This window comes from Agelaius tricolor, unplaced genomic scaffold (assembly GCF_023055355.1).
Source record: "Agelaius tricolor isolate 1412-34295 unplaced genomic scaffold, bAgeTri1.0.p SCAF_34, whole genome shotgun sequence".
NCBI classification, from domain to species: Eukaryota; Metazoa; Chordata; class Aves; order Passeriformes; family Icteridae; genus Agelaius; species Agelaius tricolor.
The window spans coordinates 6,307,791-6,325,498 of NW_027269294.1; the positions used below are offsets into that span (position 1 = coordinate 6,307,791).

General features: G+C 39.9%; 2 protein-coding genes across 2 annotated transcripts in view; one reads left to right on the plus strand and one right to left on the minus strand.

Annotated features, from left to right (window-relative positions):
• On the minus strand, window positions 1-10,716 carry MFSD8 (major facilitator superfamily domain containing 8). Its single transcript, XM_071452280.1, has 12 exons — window positions 10,559-10,716; window positions 9,442-9,527; window positions 8,461-8,504; window positions 6,907-7,147; window positions 6,290-6,403; window positions 5,539-5,683; window positions 4,879-4,937; window positions 4,180-4,288; window positions 3,036-3,170; window positions 2,559-2,662; window positions 2,209-2,468; window positions 1-1,436 (listed from the first exon to the last, which is right to left on the minus strand). Exons 1-12 carry the CDS (start codon window positions 10,660-10,662, stop codon window positions 1,221-1,223), a joined length of 1,617 nt encoding a protein of 538 aa, XP_071308381.1. The 5' UTR covers window positions 10,663-10,716; the 3' UTR covers window positions 1-1,220.
• The window catches only part of ABHD18 (abhydrolase domain containing 18), a 19,899-nt gene continuing 12,885 nt past the window's right edge, over window positions 10,695-17,708 (plus strand). Inside the window, exons 1-5 of the mRNA XM_071452283.1 lie at window positions 10,695-10,895; window positions 12,944-13,088; window positions 13,987-14,095; window positions 16,635-16,719; window positions 17,218-17,318. Of these exons, the coding sequence (XP_071308384.1) occupies window positions 14,004-14,095; window positions 16,635-16,719; window positions 17,218-17,318 (278 nt within the window). The 5' untranslated portion in view covers window positions 10,695-10,895; window positions 12,944-13,088; window positions 13,987-14,003. The remainder of the gene's footprint in view (window positions 10,896-12,943; window positions 13,089-13,986; window positions 14,096-16,634; window positions 16,720-17,217; window positions 17,319-17,708) is intronic.

The following is a 17,708-nucleotide window of genomic DNA, read 5'->3' on the forward strand; positions in this document are numbered from 1 at the left end:
TTAGTATTGAAAAAATCATCTTTTAATTCAGTAGTTTCTTAGTGTTTGAACAATTGAGTACACAGGAATAATAATCACATTTATTAAATTCACATAGTAGAGACATTAGACAGCAGCCACAACTCTCATACTGGAGTTACTCCAGAGGTTTTCCCCCAGTAGCATTAAAACAGCTAAACAAACCCATACAGATGAGCTTAGGCCCCATTATGAAGGAAAATTAGAGTCTCACTTTTTAAAATAAAGCCTGAATGACTAAAACAGTGTAAATTCCTGTTTCTTGTACCCTAATATCAGAAGAAATCAAAGTCTGCAGATAATAGTGAACACCCAGGAGCCAGTTTTCTCCTTTCACTTAATTAACCACCACTGCTCAGCACAGTGTATTCATTCTCACCAAGCACAAAAGTGTAAACTATTGTACTTAGATTTTTTTCTTGTAGTTAAGAAAAGCTGTGCATATTTCAATGCTGCAGGTTATCCTTCTTGCTATAAAAAGGCATTCAGCAAAGTAGTAGAGGAAAAATTGCACATTTGGTTCACTGTAGTTCAAGTAACAGCTGCTGAAACTGATTTTCAATGGCTCTTGGTCAACTGAAAGACCCAAATCCCACATCAAGTACCTGTGTGGAGGGCACCTCTCTTCCTCTATGTTTCTGTCACCTGTCATTTGGAATCCTGGAGGAGATGTAACAGGTTCCAGAACCAGGTGGGCTGTATTAACCAGTGCTTACAAGCCAACAAAATCAACATCAGAAGGTTTGCTCAAGTAGTGGTGTTTCCATACAAAGTGCATGCAGCTCAACTAATCTTTTAGTTACAAAAGAGTTACCAATCCTGATTCACAGAATCAAGATAATATTTCATTTACTTCTTTCTGGAAAGGATGCACATAACCTGTGACCTTCACAGCTGCACTCAGTGCACACGTACATCACATAAACTGTACACACTTCAGATGTGCCATGGTATTGCTCTGACCCATCACCTTCCTTCCTCTGCTGCCAGAAAAGCAGGACACAGAAGCCAGCTGCAGCAGGGCTAACCAGGTATTGGGGTATGACCAAGTTAAATGTTCTGTCAGTGTGTAAGTACAGGTGTACAGTTGTTAACCCACATCCAACAAGGTCAGTGGTTAGGTACTCCTCATTCAAAAGCAGAAATAAACTAAATATTACTTCTGCTTGGTTTTACTGTTTGGGTTTCTTTAAAATACGTATTTAACAATTCTCTTCCTGCATCCTCCCATATCTGACAGAAAATGCAATTAGTCTCTTGTATACTATCTCCAAGAGTAAGAGAGAGACTACAACTACTCCACAGATCAAGCTGAATGCCCAGCGTGGCCCCAGGTGAGTGTAGATTTGGCTCACAAAAACAGGCCCAAGGATCCTTGCTCCACTTCCAGAGGCAGTCAACCATCCCATGTAGACACCCTACAGCAGATCAAAAGCTTATGTCAGTGATACAGGCATTATTTAGCTTGCTATTAATTCCAACCCATTAGCCTGACTAGAAAATGTACAAGGATTTAAACAACCACTTATCTTTCTTAACTCATTAAGACACTGATTACTTTGTTTCCAAGAGTACTGCTCAGCCTCTCCAAGCTTTCATTCCAAGGCTCCACTCATAGGTACTCTGCTGCTTTCTAACAAAAAACAAGTTCTGGCTGTGTTCTGGCTCAAAGCATTAAGTCTCTTGCACCAAAATATAACAGGAAAAAATGGGCCAAGGGGGAATAAAATTTTTTGTTAAGCAATAATGTAAGTTTGCTAGAGTGTTTCACTACTAAAAAATGCCCATACTGGGGGTCTAGTAGTAGTCTTTACAGTAGCCTATTTGTAGTCTTTATATAATAAACTTAGTAAGAGACATTATTCCATGTGGTATTCCAAATATGTAATTGGTATTTACAAAAAGGACTCTGCCAGTCTGCCAGAACAGTCATGAAATTTTCACATTGTAAGATTTGCATAAGTAGCACAAGCCTTGCTTTCCAATTCCCCTAGAGACTTGCCTTGGATTTTGAAAAAGATTGGAGCTCCTGCAAAGTTCTGCCCTGCTTAAAACACTTATTATTCTGCCTTGCAAAGTTCTGCCCTGCTTATTATTTGGCTGATCACAAAAGGAATTTTAACCAGACCTCTCATTCTAATAAAGAGAGTGCACAGCAAATGAAACAAACCTTTTAGGGATGGTGCTTACCTGAGGCTTTGGTCCTAGGACTTTTGAGTATAGAGTGTAGGACATGACATTGCAAACAGGATAGCCCAAGCCTATGAGCACATCAGAGCTGATGTACTGGGCCAGGTAGATCATGGGAGTGTTCAGGCACCAGGACTGCGTGACAGGGCAGCCCACGGGTTCTGCTGTGTGGTTGGATGGCGGCTGCAGCTCTGGCAAACTCCAGAAAGGTGCTAACATTTCACTGGGGGCTGTTCTGGGAATGGAGTTGTTCTTTATTTCTGTAAAAATAAGTTACTCATATCATGAAGAACACAAGTGCAATGAAAGGCTTTCAAAAGAAGGTGGTACAGTTAAGACTTGAACTTTACCTTGCCACTGGATATTTGGTAGTTTCTTCCCCCAAGGCAGTAAGATAAAGAATCCAATCAAGACAATCAGTAAGCCTGCATGGAGTATGGCACGCTCACCAGTCCTGCCAAACAATGAAATTGCAGTTAAATGTATCATTTAATTCATGTAAAATTTAGGTAGCTGCTAATGACACAGCCCATTAGTTTGTGGAAATGATATCTGACCAAAACACTGGCAAGAAAAGTTACAAAATCACAGTAACTTAAAATCAGCATTTCTTGTGATTCAAGGGTAAAACACAGTCAAATAATAGGGGGTTATGTTAACAGAATAAAGAACCACCACAACATCAAGACTGTGCCAAAACTGGAAGTATTTCATTGTCATAGTAAACCCAGACTCATTACCAGTAAAAGACTTGAGTAAGAGATTTGGCCCTGCCATAAAGCTTTTCACATTCAGCCAACATAAGAAACAAAATCCCAAAAACTTACTTTTTTGACAGTGTTTTAACCACCATGAAAACAATAACTGATTCAATGCCAATCACACTAAGGATTATTCCATTATAAAAAACAGCTTCTTTCCTGGTCCAGGAATACATATCCATTGTCAGTGGAGTAGCTATACTGGAATGACAGAAGAAAAATACAGTAATCATAAAAAGCTTCTTCCATACATTAGTGTCCATGCATATATCTGGTATACACCAAATATACTCTGAAGCATCATTAATCTATTTCTGAAACATGAAACAATGTTGGAGTTGAAAACCAAGCAAGGGTAATAGAGACACAAAAAAAAATCAGACCCTGTGAGAACAAAAATAATAAATTTTTGATAATGTTTAAATTTTAGCAACCAACCAGTCTCTGAAACCTCAGTTTTCTAAAAATAATGCAACTCATGACAGAGCCAAATTGTAAAATAAATTTTAACTACAATAGAGCTCAAAAAACTTGCAGAATAAATCATATGTACTCAAAGTATCTCCTAAGTTAAAAAAATGAAGTACACACTTGAGCCTGAGACAATTATGCTATGTTTTACTTTTTTTCTTACAGACAGAAAATTTGGGAGTAAATAACATACCTCTTAAAGCTAAAAAAATCCCAGTCATATAGAACAGTGTATTTCAGAATACAACTGTATCAACTCTACTATACAACTGTTTTAATCATTACTGAAATAAAAGATGCACTGAAGCTTTTGGAGATAATCAGAATCATACTAAGAAATCACACAAAACTAAAACAAAATATAAAGAATAAGGTACTCAAATGAACACATGTTTTTTTTGAACACAAGCTTTTTTTTTTTTTTCAATACTTAAAAAGTTGAGGATATGGGTTTGCCTCTATTGAAAAGCTTTTACATTAATGATTTCTCTACCACAAATATGGTAGCTATGGTAAAGATATGTACTGTTCTGTACATATCTTTAGTTATTGCTGACCTTTAATTCATTACTTTAGTTATCACTGACCTTTGATACCTTATCAGTACACATCAGCTTGATTGCCTGTGGTTTTGGACTTCTACTTAGGAAGATGAGTGGAAGAGAAAAGCCTTTACATGCATCCCCACTCTGATTACTCTACATGTCCGAATATTTTGAGAGAAAATAGACAAACTTACGTTTCAAAGACAGCAAACACAAACAGGATGACAAAGAAGAGAACGTTGAGTGCTACCACAGCAACGTGGTCAATGCTTCCTTCTGTGTTCTGATCCAGAACGTCACTTCCTGCAGCAACACAAAAGAATTACCTGAACTGCACACTGAGCTTTTTCTTACGCCATCACAAATTACAAACAGCAATGATTTCTTTGGTCTTCCTAGTATTTAGCATGTAAGTTGGTGGACAGCTAGGCAGTTATACTTTGATACTCAAATTATAAAGTTCTTACATCAAAATGGAGTTGTTGAAATTTCAATTCCACTGTCAATTAGAGAAAATTATTTCCAAACTGGTTACATGGTCTGTTTTCCCAATGAATCTTGAGTGACAGCAAAATAAGCAAACTTCTTGAAATATCTGAACAATAGAAACCAAAATATTCTCTTCAAAGGTCAAAATTACATAGCAGGATTCTCAGGGTGAAAATATGGAAGGATCCATACAATTTTTTTTTCCTTCTTTGCTACCAGACAGCACTATGGGCACAACATGATAAATGAAGCAATTTCTGGACCAGCTAGGGAGAGATGTAGCCTATTTTGCACATCAACTTCCCAGTGCATCAAACTTTAGAATACTTCTAAACGCTTCTATGTAATAAGAGAGTACTTCAAAATTATAATCACAGAATGAGTTTTCAAAGAAACACTGGTACCTTCTCCATCAGAATTGATACTTTTGTACTGCCGTCCCATGTCATCCACTCGATGCTCCCTAGAAATGTAAAACTTTTTTCATTAATACACACATTTATTTGATCTACTATTGAGTCAAGTTTCTATCAAAATAAATGTAAATGCTATCATCTATAGGATAATTATTTGCAGCTCCATTAAACATCATCTACAAAGCTGGCACCTGACTGCAGTGAACACTATTCAAGAAAGGAAATAGTCTAGTGGGAGCATATTGGATATCCATATGCATTTGCACCAGTGGGATAATGAAAAAAAATGTCCCCTGAGAATCTTAAAGGAAAGACACAGACACTGAGATCCCTGCAGACAACCTAATTTCTCCTTAGAGAAAATACATGGGCAGCAACTACCAATATTAAGCTATATCAAGCCTAATAGTCCAGTATCTTTAACTTTTTAAAAATCAGTTTACATTCTAACGATAACATCACCAAGATCCCTTTATGAGCATCAGAAAAATACAGGTATTCAAGAAGGTAGAAACACTTTAAAAATGAATAACAACTTATAGTTTTAGCAGGTTTATTACTCCTCCAGCTGAGCAGCATATTATTTGCTCCAAGTCACCCACAAAAACAAGGTGAGGTATTTATAAGGTTTTTTTTTTACTTGATTACCTGAATATGGCAAAGATGAGAATAATATTAATAACTCCTAAGAGAGCTCCAAATAACACAGGTGTTGTGTACATGTTCAGCTGAAGACAAAGGAATTTCCACGTTACTCCTTCTTCTCCAATAAGTGTAAAACATGTCTGAAAAACTTAAGAACATCAATGTACTGTGAAAATCTTGAGAATCATTAAGAAAACATTAGAACACATAAGAAAAGTTGTTCTAACTGCCAAGTAAAATTTAAGTATTATACCTGTCAAGCCTTTTACACTTTGAGACTTCTACTCTAAATAAACAAAATGGATACCAGTGGGATCTCAGCTAGCCAGGAAAGTACTTGATTACATAAAATAAACAGTATAAACAGCATCATGACACTTATAGAACTGAATTCTGACTGTACCAATAGTTAATTTTCCTGGCCAATAGATGATTTATTTTTTTTTCCTCTTGCTCTTAGTGGAAAACATTGGTCCTGGGACTGGATTATCCCTTGTGCTATGGGCAAACTAGAGAGAAAAGATGCAGTGGGGGGGTTTAAATTAAATTTTAGATTGGTGCAGAGCAATTGGACAAGAATGCTTCATTTATATTGGCTTAGAGAAGTACAGATTAGTGGACCCCATTTATTCAATCGCGATATCACTGACAAACTATGTCTTAAAATCCCCTGCATATAGCTGCTGAGGATTCCTACTTCCAATGCCCAATTTCAACCTAGTAAGAGAAGTGAGGAAAGAAGATTTTGCTTTACCTGGGCCTAATATGAAGCCAACTGCTTGGCAGGCACTGGTATTGGCCATGGCGCTCGTTCTTTCCCTCAGAGAAGTGGCACCCGCAATATACGATCGAACTACAGCCACATTGCCTTCAAAAAAAGCCCCAAACCAAGCAAGTGTTCATGTAAATATCAAGTTCATATTGTTAAAGTGTTGAGTGACATTTATTTTAGGGGTTTGTTTGCTTGGCAGGCACTGGTATTGGCCATGGCAGTCATTCTTTCCATCAGAGAAGTGGCACCCGCAATATATGATTGAACTACGGCCACATTGCCTTCGAAAAAACCCCAAACCAAGCAAGTGTTCATGTAAGTACCATGCTCATATTGCTAAACTGTTGAGTGACATTTATTTTAGGGGTTGGTTTCTGATTTTGCAAGGTAATACAAGCCAGCACTCCCTCCAGTATTTTTACACAACAGCACAATTACACAATTTTGTTACAAACCGCTACAGGCCAACCCTTTGCTTTGTTAAATACTAAGTTCTCATTCACATAATGGTAAATCTGGTATTAAAACTTAATGTTAACCATCTTACACGAGACACAGAATGTAACAATTTCCAGAAATGTAAATCCTGCTGTGTTTACCTGCTCCAAACCCCACGAGAGCACGGGCAGTCAGCATGTAGTACTTGTTGTGGGCACGGGGCACGTGGACGTAGGCATAGAGACAATTAGCAGCTACTGAAATAGCAGTGGAAATGACCAGAGGCTCTCTCCTGGGCCTGTAGTTGGACCACAGGCCAAAGAGGGGAGAAGCAACCATTTGGCCAATGCTGTATGAAGCTATAATCCAGCCCAGGAAACTGGCATCTGCTGTTGGATCAATCTGCAGGAACACATGAGTCAGATCTGTGGGCAAAGCACTGCAGAGTTTGATATTACCAGCAGCACCCTTTGAGAATGAGTACCTGGCACACCAAGGACCCTGCACTGTCATGCTTCCTCTGAGGTAATAAACCTTGCCTCACTCCCTCCAGCAATGCACCCAACCAATAAAACCCTCTTTGCTTCCTGGGAATGGCTCACTTGCAGCAAATTCCAGGAGATTTTGATGTTCTGGGCCAGAACTTGAGCAGCATGGCAGGCACCTTCCATGCCAGCAACAAGGAGTCACTTCCACTGTCTCTGCACATGCCTGAATCTGTCCTGATTTACAGGGCTGGTTGTCACTCTGATTTTTTAAGATTTTCTAAACCTTCTGATGCTTACATTCTTGTAACGAACTTTCCCACATACTTTTTGTAAATAACTTATTGTTTGCATTCTTTTATAGAAGAAAAGAAATTTGATAAACTGTTAGTTTGTCCAGTGTCATTGGAGAGGTGGCACTTTCACCCTCCAATCCACTGTCACTTTTAAAAATCTAGAAGTGTTAAAATCAAAAAATAAACTTCCATTTTTTTCACCTTAAAAACAACAGTGTGTGCATGTCATGTTGTTTCGTATCCTATAGTAATAGCTGGTAATGCATTTTCTTGTTTTCTGCAAGAATACAGCATCAGCCTCACCTTCAATGACACCTCTAGGTCCCTGCCCAGGTTATACTCTCCCAAATTTGCATTTGAAAACTGCCTTCTGCAGTTCCAGGGGCACTAAAATCCTAGCACAGATTCAACTGAGGTTTTAGGGACTTTTTATGCTGTTTTTAAGATCTAAGAGGTTTAAGAACTAAGATCTTAAATCTAAGATCTAAGACCCCCAAATAAACTAAAATCACAGGAACAATGGCTATCTCCTGTTAGGAATACCAAGATCTCTGTGCAACAATGTGATATCTACGGAGCAACTTCTACCTTCAGTTTCCTCTGTAATTTATTTATTTTTTCCAAAACACAGCCAAGTCTTGTCTACTAGGTTTTAATAACAAGACTTCTATTGATTTGCTCTCCAGGAAATCATGATATTGGAAAACTAAACATTTCTGGATTATGATGTACCTTGAGCATTTGTACCTTTATCAATTTTGCAAGAAATAATAGAAGCTGTCTAAGTGGATGGCAGAATAAAAGTCTCTTAAAGCCAAACACCTCCCTCTACTGTTTCTTTTCCTATATAAAATGTCAGGTTTTCTATCATCTACTTTCTGAGCAGGAGTTTTCTGTTCTTAATTATTTTAAAAAACACCCCATATTTACAAACCTTTTGGAGATACGGCCACACAGACATAATTACAATAGAGAAACCTGTAACATAGTAAAAAATGAATTTATTTTATTGGCCATTTTTATCAGTAATTTTCTTTTCTGAAACAGTTATTACAAGTCTATTTTTATGCCTCTAAATGTATTATAGAATAAACCTGTGCATTTCCTGCTTCTTTTAAGGAGTGCTAATTCCTCCTATCAGGAGGAACGATCTTCAAAAGTTCATTTTATAGGTGAATACACACTAAACAAAAAACCTCCTATGTTGTCCTTCCAATAGAAAGAAAACAAGGTTCCCAAAGTAAAAAGAATTTCTTGATATACTGACATATATGTATTCATTAGTCACAGAGATTTTAATTAATAATAATAAAAAAATGAGTTACTGAAGTATCCTATCAAATTCAAGATAATTTCTAGGCCCACAGAAAATCATCAAAGGTCAAAAATCAATTCTTGTTTCTGGGGGGAGTTATTTAGGAATAAAATTTCAATTTGTCCTGCAATGGAGATGCAAAACCCAATAGGATAAAACAAGTTTTGATACATGTTTTGAAATAGACAGCATACATTCCCATAAAGATCTTACCTCTTAAGAATGCCATGTTATTTCTGTTTTCATTCCCTAGAAGTTTTACTCTGGATGATAAAAGTGCAACCTTTGTTTTGTTTGGTTCTGAGCAATACCCTTCCCTTGCCACTACCAAACTATTAGGGAGTCATAAGCCACTGACTTATGTAATCCATCACTTTGTGTAAAAGCAGTTTTATTACTTTTCTCATCAGATGGAACTTTCTGTTTGATTTGCTAAGATTCAGACATTCTCTTTTGAAGAATCAAACAATGCACCCTTTTTGAGGTTAGAGCAGTAGCATTAAAGAAGCTCTCTAGTTGGAATTTAGAAAGCCCTGTCATTTTCAAACCAAAGTCTATTAATTAAACAAATAACATCCAATTCCACATGTATTTACTCACCTACACTACTGAGAAACATTGTCAGGTACATGATCCAGATGGATCGCCACCTGCTCTTATAGTGCTCCTGTGATTCCACAACATCCCTGGTTTTCAAACAAAAAGCAAGAGGGAGAAAGAAATCATTATCAGATCCTCTTCTAGTTGCTCCCACATGGCACTGCAAACATTTTTTCACCAATCTCTCAATGCAATTGTGTAACTTGTTAAGCAGGAGTGGATTTCCGCTTCATAGCAAAGACTACAAAGAACTTATTTTTTGCTGGAAAAATACTAGATTGACAAATCAAACAATAGAACAGAAATGCTATCACACACCAAATGTCACACAGATCTAGGGAGGTGTTCTTCGGTTCTGCAAACTCTTTGTATAGACACTTTAGAGCATCACAGATCATATAAAATCTTTAAAAAGTGGGTGTTAAACCCCTCACAGCTGTAACCTTAAAAGAACCACAAACCTGAACAACTCCTGATTTGACTAAAAGCTACAGCCAGTCTGTTTTTATGATGAGAAAACAACAACATACAACGTAAAAGTTGTGTGTAAAAGATACTGCTGTTGATAGGAACGGCTGAAAAAAAATTAAAACAGAAGTTACAAACTAAGTTACAAAGTAATGTTTATTCAGATGATGTAGACTCAGGTTATGGATATAGATTCCTAAACATAGTTTACAAAACGCTGTTTATGCAAGTCGTACCTAGACTTAGGCATATCTGCGATTTTAAATTCAAGACACTTGTTTTGCTGTCAGAAGTGGGGGAAAACCCCAAGCTGCCCACACATGAAGGCTGCTATTAAACGCCCAGACTTCAGCCGCACATTAATCCCGTTGGGCGTTTTTTAGGGATTTCCCAAGGCAGTGCGTTTGTGTTTTCCCGCAGAGGGAAGCAGTCCCCGGCCCGCTCCCACAGCCGGGCCCGGCGCGGTCCGAGACTCGAGCTCCGAGCTCCAGAGCGCTGGGGACGGCGGCTGGGGCGGGACGCGCGGCCGGGCAGCGCCCCCCGGCCCGGGCTGCCCGGGAGGGGCGGGGAAGGACCCGGCACCCACGGGCGGCTCCTCGGCTCACCCGCGGCAGCGGCGGCGCCCCCTCACAGCAGAACCAGCCCCTACCTGCTCTCTTCTTCCTCCTCCTCATCCGCCGCGGTTCCCGCGGACCCCAGCAGAGGCTCCCGCCCGTCGGGACGCGCCTCCAGAGCGGAGCCCGCGGCCGCCATGGCCCCGCAGCGCCGGGCCCCGCCCGCGCCCGCCTCACGCACGCCGCCAGGGGGCGCCCGAACGCGAGCGCGATGGGCGCGTGAGCCGCGTCCCGTCCGTCCCGTCCCCGTCCCGCCCTTCGCCCTCCCCTCCTCCTCCTCCTCCTCCTCCTCTTCGTCTTCTTCTTCTTCGTCTTCCTCCAGTTCCCGCTCCCGCCCTCCCATGAGGTGCCTCAGCACCGGCAGCGCTTCGGGTGAGCAGCGGGTGACCTTCGCGGGCCGGGCTGGGCCGGGGGAGCGGTGCCAGAGCGGCTCCCGCGGAGGGCGGGCAGGCGGGAGCTGCCTGAGCCTCTCCCCCTCACGGCATTGCCCGGCCCGGGGGAGCTGAGGCGGGCGGAGGGGTGGAGGGGTGGCGGTGGCCGTGTCCTGCCTCTCGCCGCCCCTTCCTGCGGGTGCTGGGGCAGCGGATCGGGGGGATGGCGGAGGTTTGGGGTCGCGGGGATGGCGGAGGTTTGGGGTCACAGAGGTTTGGGATTGGGGATTGGCGGGGGTTTGGGATCGGGGAAGGGCAGAGGTTTGGGATCGCACCTGCCCCCTTGGAGTGCTCGGGTCAGGCCGGCAGGGAGCTGCTCGCAGCCCTGCTTTAGGCCCCGTTGTTTATGCTCCGGCTCCTGTGTGCCCGTCCTGTTTTGTGGAGTTGTTGTGGGGCTTTTATCTGCCTTGGTGTGACTTCTGTGTGATTTCTTTCATTCCTAAGCAGTCGTTTCTTCTATCAGAAAAGGAGCTGGCGTTAATTGTAAGGGAAGTTTTTTTTAAATAGAGAGGGAGGGAGGGTAGGGAAGTTGACAACTCCGCCTTCTAAAACAACCTCGGTGGTTTTTTCAGGTTGGCTGCTGAGGGGGAGCTTTTTCACATCCATGTATAGAATAGAAACCACACTGTGGGCCTTGTACTTTCCAGGGCTGATTTTCTTGTAACTGAAGCTCTTTGCACGGATAAAAAGCAATACCTTTTACGTGTTGGGTTTTGGATGAGTTTATGTGTCTGTTTCTATGTTTCTTCTTAGCATGCTTTTCTATCTGCTGCAGTTTCCATTCACAGATCACAGTTATGTAAAGCTTTCTGTGTTAACAGTATCTTCATTCAAGATTCATAACACAGATCCTGTCTCGGTTGCCACACAGCTCCACAGCATCGTTATCAGGTCACTGCTTGACCTGTCTCACAGTGGGATCGGGATGTGGCATGTGTGCTCTCGAGTGGAGGAAATCAAGCTGAATTCTCAAACAGCCTTTCCTGACTCTCTCATTCATTTCAGATCCTCACTGCTGAAATACTCCTGTTAATGTGAAATTATAAAACTTCAGCCTCCTGCAGTTAAATTTGCCTTTCCTGGCACTAAAGGTGTTTGTAATGTCTTGCCATGCAGGCATGGATGGGCAGTGACTGGAGCATGTCCTGGCCTTTTGTTACAATAGGGGCCATCCTCCTAAATTTTTTTATCTCACTGATATTTCTGAGAAGTTCTATGCAGCATACTACACATACTAGGAATATTTTTTTATTTGATTTAGTGTTTCCTGTACTCTTTCCAGTAGTGCTTTTATCTTGATTCTGATTAATTGAAATATCGTGAGTTACTTCAGAGTCTCCATTCCATCAATGAAGCAGGAGAGAGGATGAGACAAAACTTTTGCCTCAATCAATATTACATTTAAATATAATGCACTTGCCTAGAAAGTTGTTTTGGCACTCCCTTGGTGCAGCAGAGAGCTTGTAAGACCAGACTTTGGACTCAAAGCAAAATCTACATCTTCATGTTTTTAAAACAAAGCATCCCCACTGTGACTTTCTGCTCATTTCATGTATTTACTTTTATCCTGCAGTGATTGAACCTTCCTAGAGCCATTGTGGCTTTCTAGCATGCTTGTTCTAAAGTTCAAGTGCCTCTAATTTCTCTTAATAGTAATTTATTCTAGGTTTTCTCTAGAAAGAGAGTTCTCCTCTTTATTCTGTATATTGATTCTTAAGTGTTGGCTTTCTAGAAGTGCAGAGAAATGTTTTTGTTCATCTGACCACAATTTTGACTTGTTATAGTCATACAAGTTTATTTTTAAAAATGGCCATATTGGAGTGTGGCAGAATAAGTGCTTTTGGAAGAAAATAAAATTTCAAAAACCCCATAAATGAAGTTGCACTATTATGGAGTACATTTAGTATGGAGGGATCTGGAAATACCAGAAAATGCCTGAAGTGAACTCACTAACCAAGTGTTTGATTATTAAATCTGTTGTTTTCTTAGGTGCACACAGATCCTGGACTTTAATTGAGTAACCTGCATCCTGCTGACCAAGAAACCAGATTTAAATTATTTTAGTCGTGTTTGTGTTGGTTTTTTTTTCCCTTCCTCGTTGGAAGAGCTCAGCAGTGGCTCCCTGTTCACTTCAGTAAGTATTGCTTTGAAAATAATACTCAGCTTGCCTAAAATCTCCTTCGATTTAGCTCTGTTTGACCTGGTGTATTTGTTGAAAGAGAAATGGTCCTGGCAAGGATTTTGAGGGTGTGATTTCTTCCCAGAAAGGAGTGGGAGGAGCATCAGTTTGATAAGAAATATCAAAATTGGAAAGGAACAGATAAAATGATCCTGGCGAGGGTTTTGAGGGTGTGATTTCTTCCCAGAAAGGAGTGGGAGGAGCATCAGTTTGATAAGAAAGATCAAAATTGGAAAGGAACAGATAAAATAAGGATTATGATTTATGTTTACCACACCAAGGAAGGCAAGATTACAAAAATGAGCTTTCTCTGCAGCAGTGACTGGAATTGCATTCTTTATCTCCTTCTCTTTCTCTCTCCTTCTCTCCATTGAGAAGATGAAGTCTTCTGGTGGTTTAAACCCAACCATTGTTTCAAGCTCCCCTTCTGAGATGTGTTTATGACAGCCCACGTTGGCTGAAGGGTTTTGCCATCGTAGCTCTACTGAGAGGACAGAGATCAGTGGTACTCTTTGTTTCATCAGTTCAAGTACAGCACAGCTAGGACTGCTTGAAGATGTAGTTTTGATGGAGTTCAGATGTGCCTATGCAGCTGGCTTGTCATCAGTGATGTAATGAATATCTGATTTTAATCAGCATTTTAAATTCCAACAGGTTTGATCAGCTGCCTTCATATTTTGTTCAAAATGCAAAGAGTTGACCTGAATACCGAGGTTAACTTTCTTGGAATGCATTGGATGGCTTTTCCTTAATGCAGAAACCAGAATAAGAAACCATTTGGTGTTACAATCAATGAATTTGCCTCTCATGTAGACTTTTAACTGCCTTGTTTTTACCTCTGCTTTTTCCCTAGATGACAGTGTGCTGCTAATGGGTGTAAGTAAATTAGATGTCTTGTACCGAAAGCTGCTCCTCACTAAACTGTTCATCAGAGGATGGGGAAAGCCAGAGGATCTGAAAAGGTGACTTGTTAAAAAGTAACAGCATAAATGACATGTTACATTACAGGAGAATAACCCAACCCTTCAAGTAGCAACAGTAATTGCTATCCTGTATTTAAAATACCACAAGTGTTTAAGTTGGTTCTGTTCCAGAAATCTTGTGTTTCTATACCAAGGGAGTAACTGGATTTAAAAGAAGCCTTTAAAGGAAGGATTTGCAGTTTTTTTCCTGTTTAATGAGGTTCTTCTTGAGAGAATGTCTGTGTGTACAACTAAGTTTTTACTGCTGTTTATCTGATGACATACTTGAAACAGCATCTCTGCAAGTGTTTTCCAAAAACAAAACTTGACAAATTTCTGCAAAAGAATTGTTTCTGTTTAACATTAAAGTGGTTCTTGCTATCTTTCTGTAACCTCCTAATTAGTTTTAAAAGTGAAAGATTTAATCAGAATTTTCTCTCATAGCCCAAAGTAGTATTATAAAAGTTACCCAAAAGTCTTTCTTTTTAGTTGTCTTGAAAATACCTCTTAATTCTTAAGCATTTTATTAATTACTATTGATATTTATACTTTGAAGTTGGGCATTTGTATTTCTCTAAAAATGAAGTGACAGTACATCTATTCTGCATTGTGCAGTATTTAAATAGGAAATTATAAATCTGCATTTAATAAGCTCACTCTTATGTATATGAAAATCAATAAAGAAACATTTGAGAACTACTGAAAGAAAATTTTGTGCACTGGATAGCCATGGAGTTTTATGGGAGCTTGTTGGTTTGTTTTTTTTTTAAGTCCATGTGCAAGATCTGATGTGGAGATGGCACTTGGATTGCTTTGTGTGTCTGTCTTCAGTTGATTTTTTTTCTCTCTTAAACAGCAGACTTTCCTGCCAAATGGGAATATTGGCTTTGGTTGGAATAACCAAAACCAGTGGGGTTTGTTTTGATTGCAGCATTTCTGTATTCTATTCCATGTGTATATATCCAAAATGCTTTAATGTTATCAGACCCCTCTCTTTTAAAGACCTTTGGGTTCTTGGTGAGACACAGACATTTCAGTGCCCCATCTCCCTCCAGTCCAAATGTGTCTCTATATGGGAGCCTCTGACTGGTGCTGCTGCTCCCCAGTTTAAGGCTTGCCTGGGCTCTGGAGGGTGATCACAGCCACACCAAACAGCAACAGGGGAGTGTTGCTGGTGCTAGCAGTGATATCAGCTACAGTTCCTTCATTCAGGGGAAAAACCCTCTCCCAGCAGATCAAAAGTGAGGAGGAAGCAGAGGAGGCAAGCTTGCTGGTCTGCAAAGGGGAAGGAAGTTTTGTTCTAGTGTTGCCCCTGAGTGGGATGAAGATGATGAGCTGTTCCCCAGCAGCCTGGCTTCACCTGGATGGAGAAGGAAGAATGCTCCCTCCTCCTGACTCCTCACACTGCCTCGTGGGAGGAGGGGTTTTATTTTTGTTTGTTAACTCATCACTGTGATGGTGAATGATCATTATTCAGTCTTAGATAAGATTGAATGACAGCCTACTCTGCCTAATCTGAATTTTTGTGTGCACACCCTTGATGTGACGAATGGTAATATCCTAACTCTTTGTCTTCAGCTCATTAGCAAGGGTTGAAATTCCTCAGTAGTGGCAAGATTTAGCCTTCAGTATGCACCTAACTCTAGAAAAAAGACAAATGCAGTATTTTTAGAAGTTTTATTGTCAAACAAAGCATCTCTTCATTTAGCTTACCCTCTACACTCACATCTCACATCTTTACCTTTGCTTGCTCAGAAATACTTAATGCACTGGCTATTTTCCATAAGAAAAGCAAAGGTTAAAAAGTAGAGCTATTTTTTGTATAAACTGGATTTTCTTCCCATTCTTTGGGTTTTCTGTGGTGTTGGGGAGGTGAAGAGGTCATTTCTCTGCACTTTTCACTCATTAGCTTGTCAGGTAAAGTGTGTATTTATGAGCATAGGAATGAGCAAGTTATGGAGTATTTAAGGTGGAAGGGGCCAATGTGAGGGCATCAAGTCAAAATCCCTGTTGAAAACAAAGCTGACTTCTTTGTTTCTTCAAGTCTCTTGGCACTTCATCCCTTGAGGATGAAGATCATTTATAGTTTCCCTGGGCTGTTTTTTCATGTGCTTAACTGTGAGAGCAATATTTCAATTTGCTCCAGGAGGGATTTCTTGCGCTGCAACACACGCCCATTGCCTCTTCAGTGTTCATGTCCTTCAGTAATCTTGTCCTCTCACTGTGTACCTCTGAGAACAGTTTTCTTATATTTATTCTGTGTGGCTCTGCAGCTCATTTAACTAGCAGAAGAAAGCAACCAGATTTGCCTCTTAGTTTTCTGTTTCCCAGCAAGGTACCTGAGACTTTTTTGTAACTTAAAAGCATCCTGTGGTAGCTACCTACCCTATGGTGGCCTGATTAATCTGTAAATGCAATGCTGGCTTCATAACTTTTGTTAGTTTGTGGCTTACTTTAGCTCCTGAAATTTTATATAAATATGTCTCTTCTTTTTTTTAGATTAAAAGTTGAATCTTCTCTACTTGTTTCCTTTCAACAGAATATTTGAATTCAGAAAGATTATTGGAAACAGGGAGAAATGCCAGAAGCTGGTTTCCAAAGATTACCCAGTGTTCATTGACAAGGTACTTCAAAGCAAGACATGATGTGATTTAACTAGATTTATTTTCCTAAAGGGAAATAAAGGTGAAATAACTTGGTGCTTAACACCAGGCTACTTTTATAGGCTTCTAGAAGAGAATGGAAGGAAATAGAGACTAAAGCAGTGCCTGTACAGATACTTTTTTTTTCCCAGTAGTGCAGTAGTTGGGCAGTGAGATGTCAAATGTTAAAACTCAGAAAGTGTTCAAAACTTAGTCTGTGTTATCAACTGTATTTAAAATGGGGCAGCATTACACCTTTGTTTGATTCCTGTAAAAGGTTATTTAATAAAAGCGAAGTTGAAAACAAGTGTTTTGACTCTGTTGATAACATGTATCCCTATTTTTAGGAGTAGGCCTCAGCTTTTGAGTTTTTTAAGCAAGATTTTTATGCTATAACAAATTCTAGAGAAAGAGATTTGCTTTCAGAGCAAGTTAAAGACTGACAGAATATTTATTGCTATTGTCCCATTCTTTCTGCAGGTTGAGGGGCAATCAGACTGTAAAATCCTTGAGGGGCACTTCATTTCCCCCTTGGCTCATTGTGTCCCAGGTATCCTGCCAGTCGAATCTCTTGTAGCAAGGTAAGAGAAAGCAAGAGGTATTTCTGAAATTAGTGCTGCAGACAAATAATGGTCTGTAAGTAGTTTTCTTGTGCAGCTAATTGATTGCAATGCAAACAATCTGTAAAATCTTATTCATCTGATAGTTCCATCTGTGTATTAAAAAAATATATTCACTAGCAAAGTATTACTTTTTTGGTTTGGTGGTTTGGTTTTTTTTTTTGGTGTAGAAATGATATTGCACAAAGCTGCGGAATACCCTGAGTTTTTTGAATTATTTGGGTTTTGCAAATGAGGGAATGCTGGAAATGAGGACCAGTAGTTATTGTTTTATATGTAGCAGGAGAAGCTGTTTATATCAAAGCATATTATGTTGTATTTGAAGGTGCCTTTCCAGCTTTCCATTTCCAT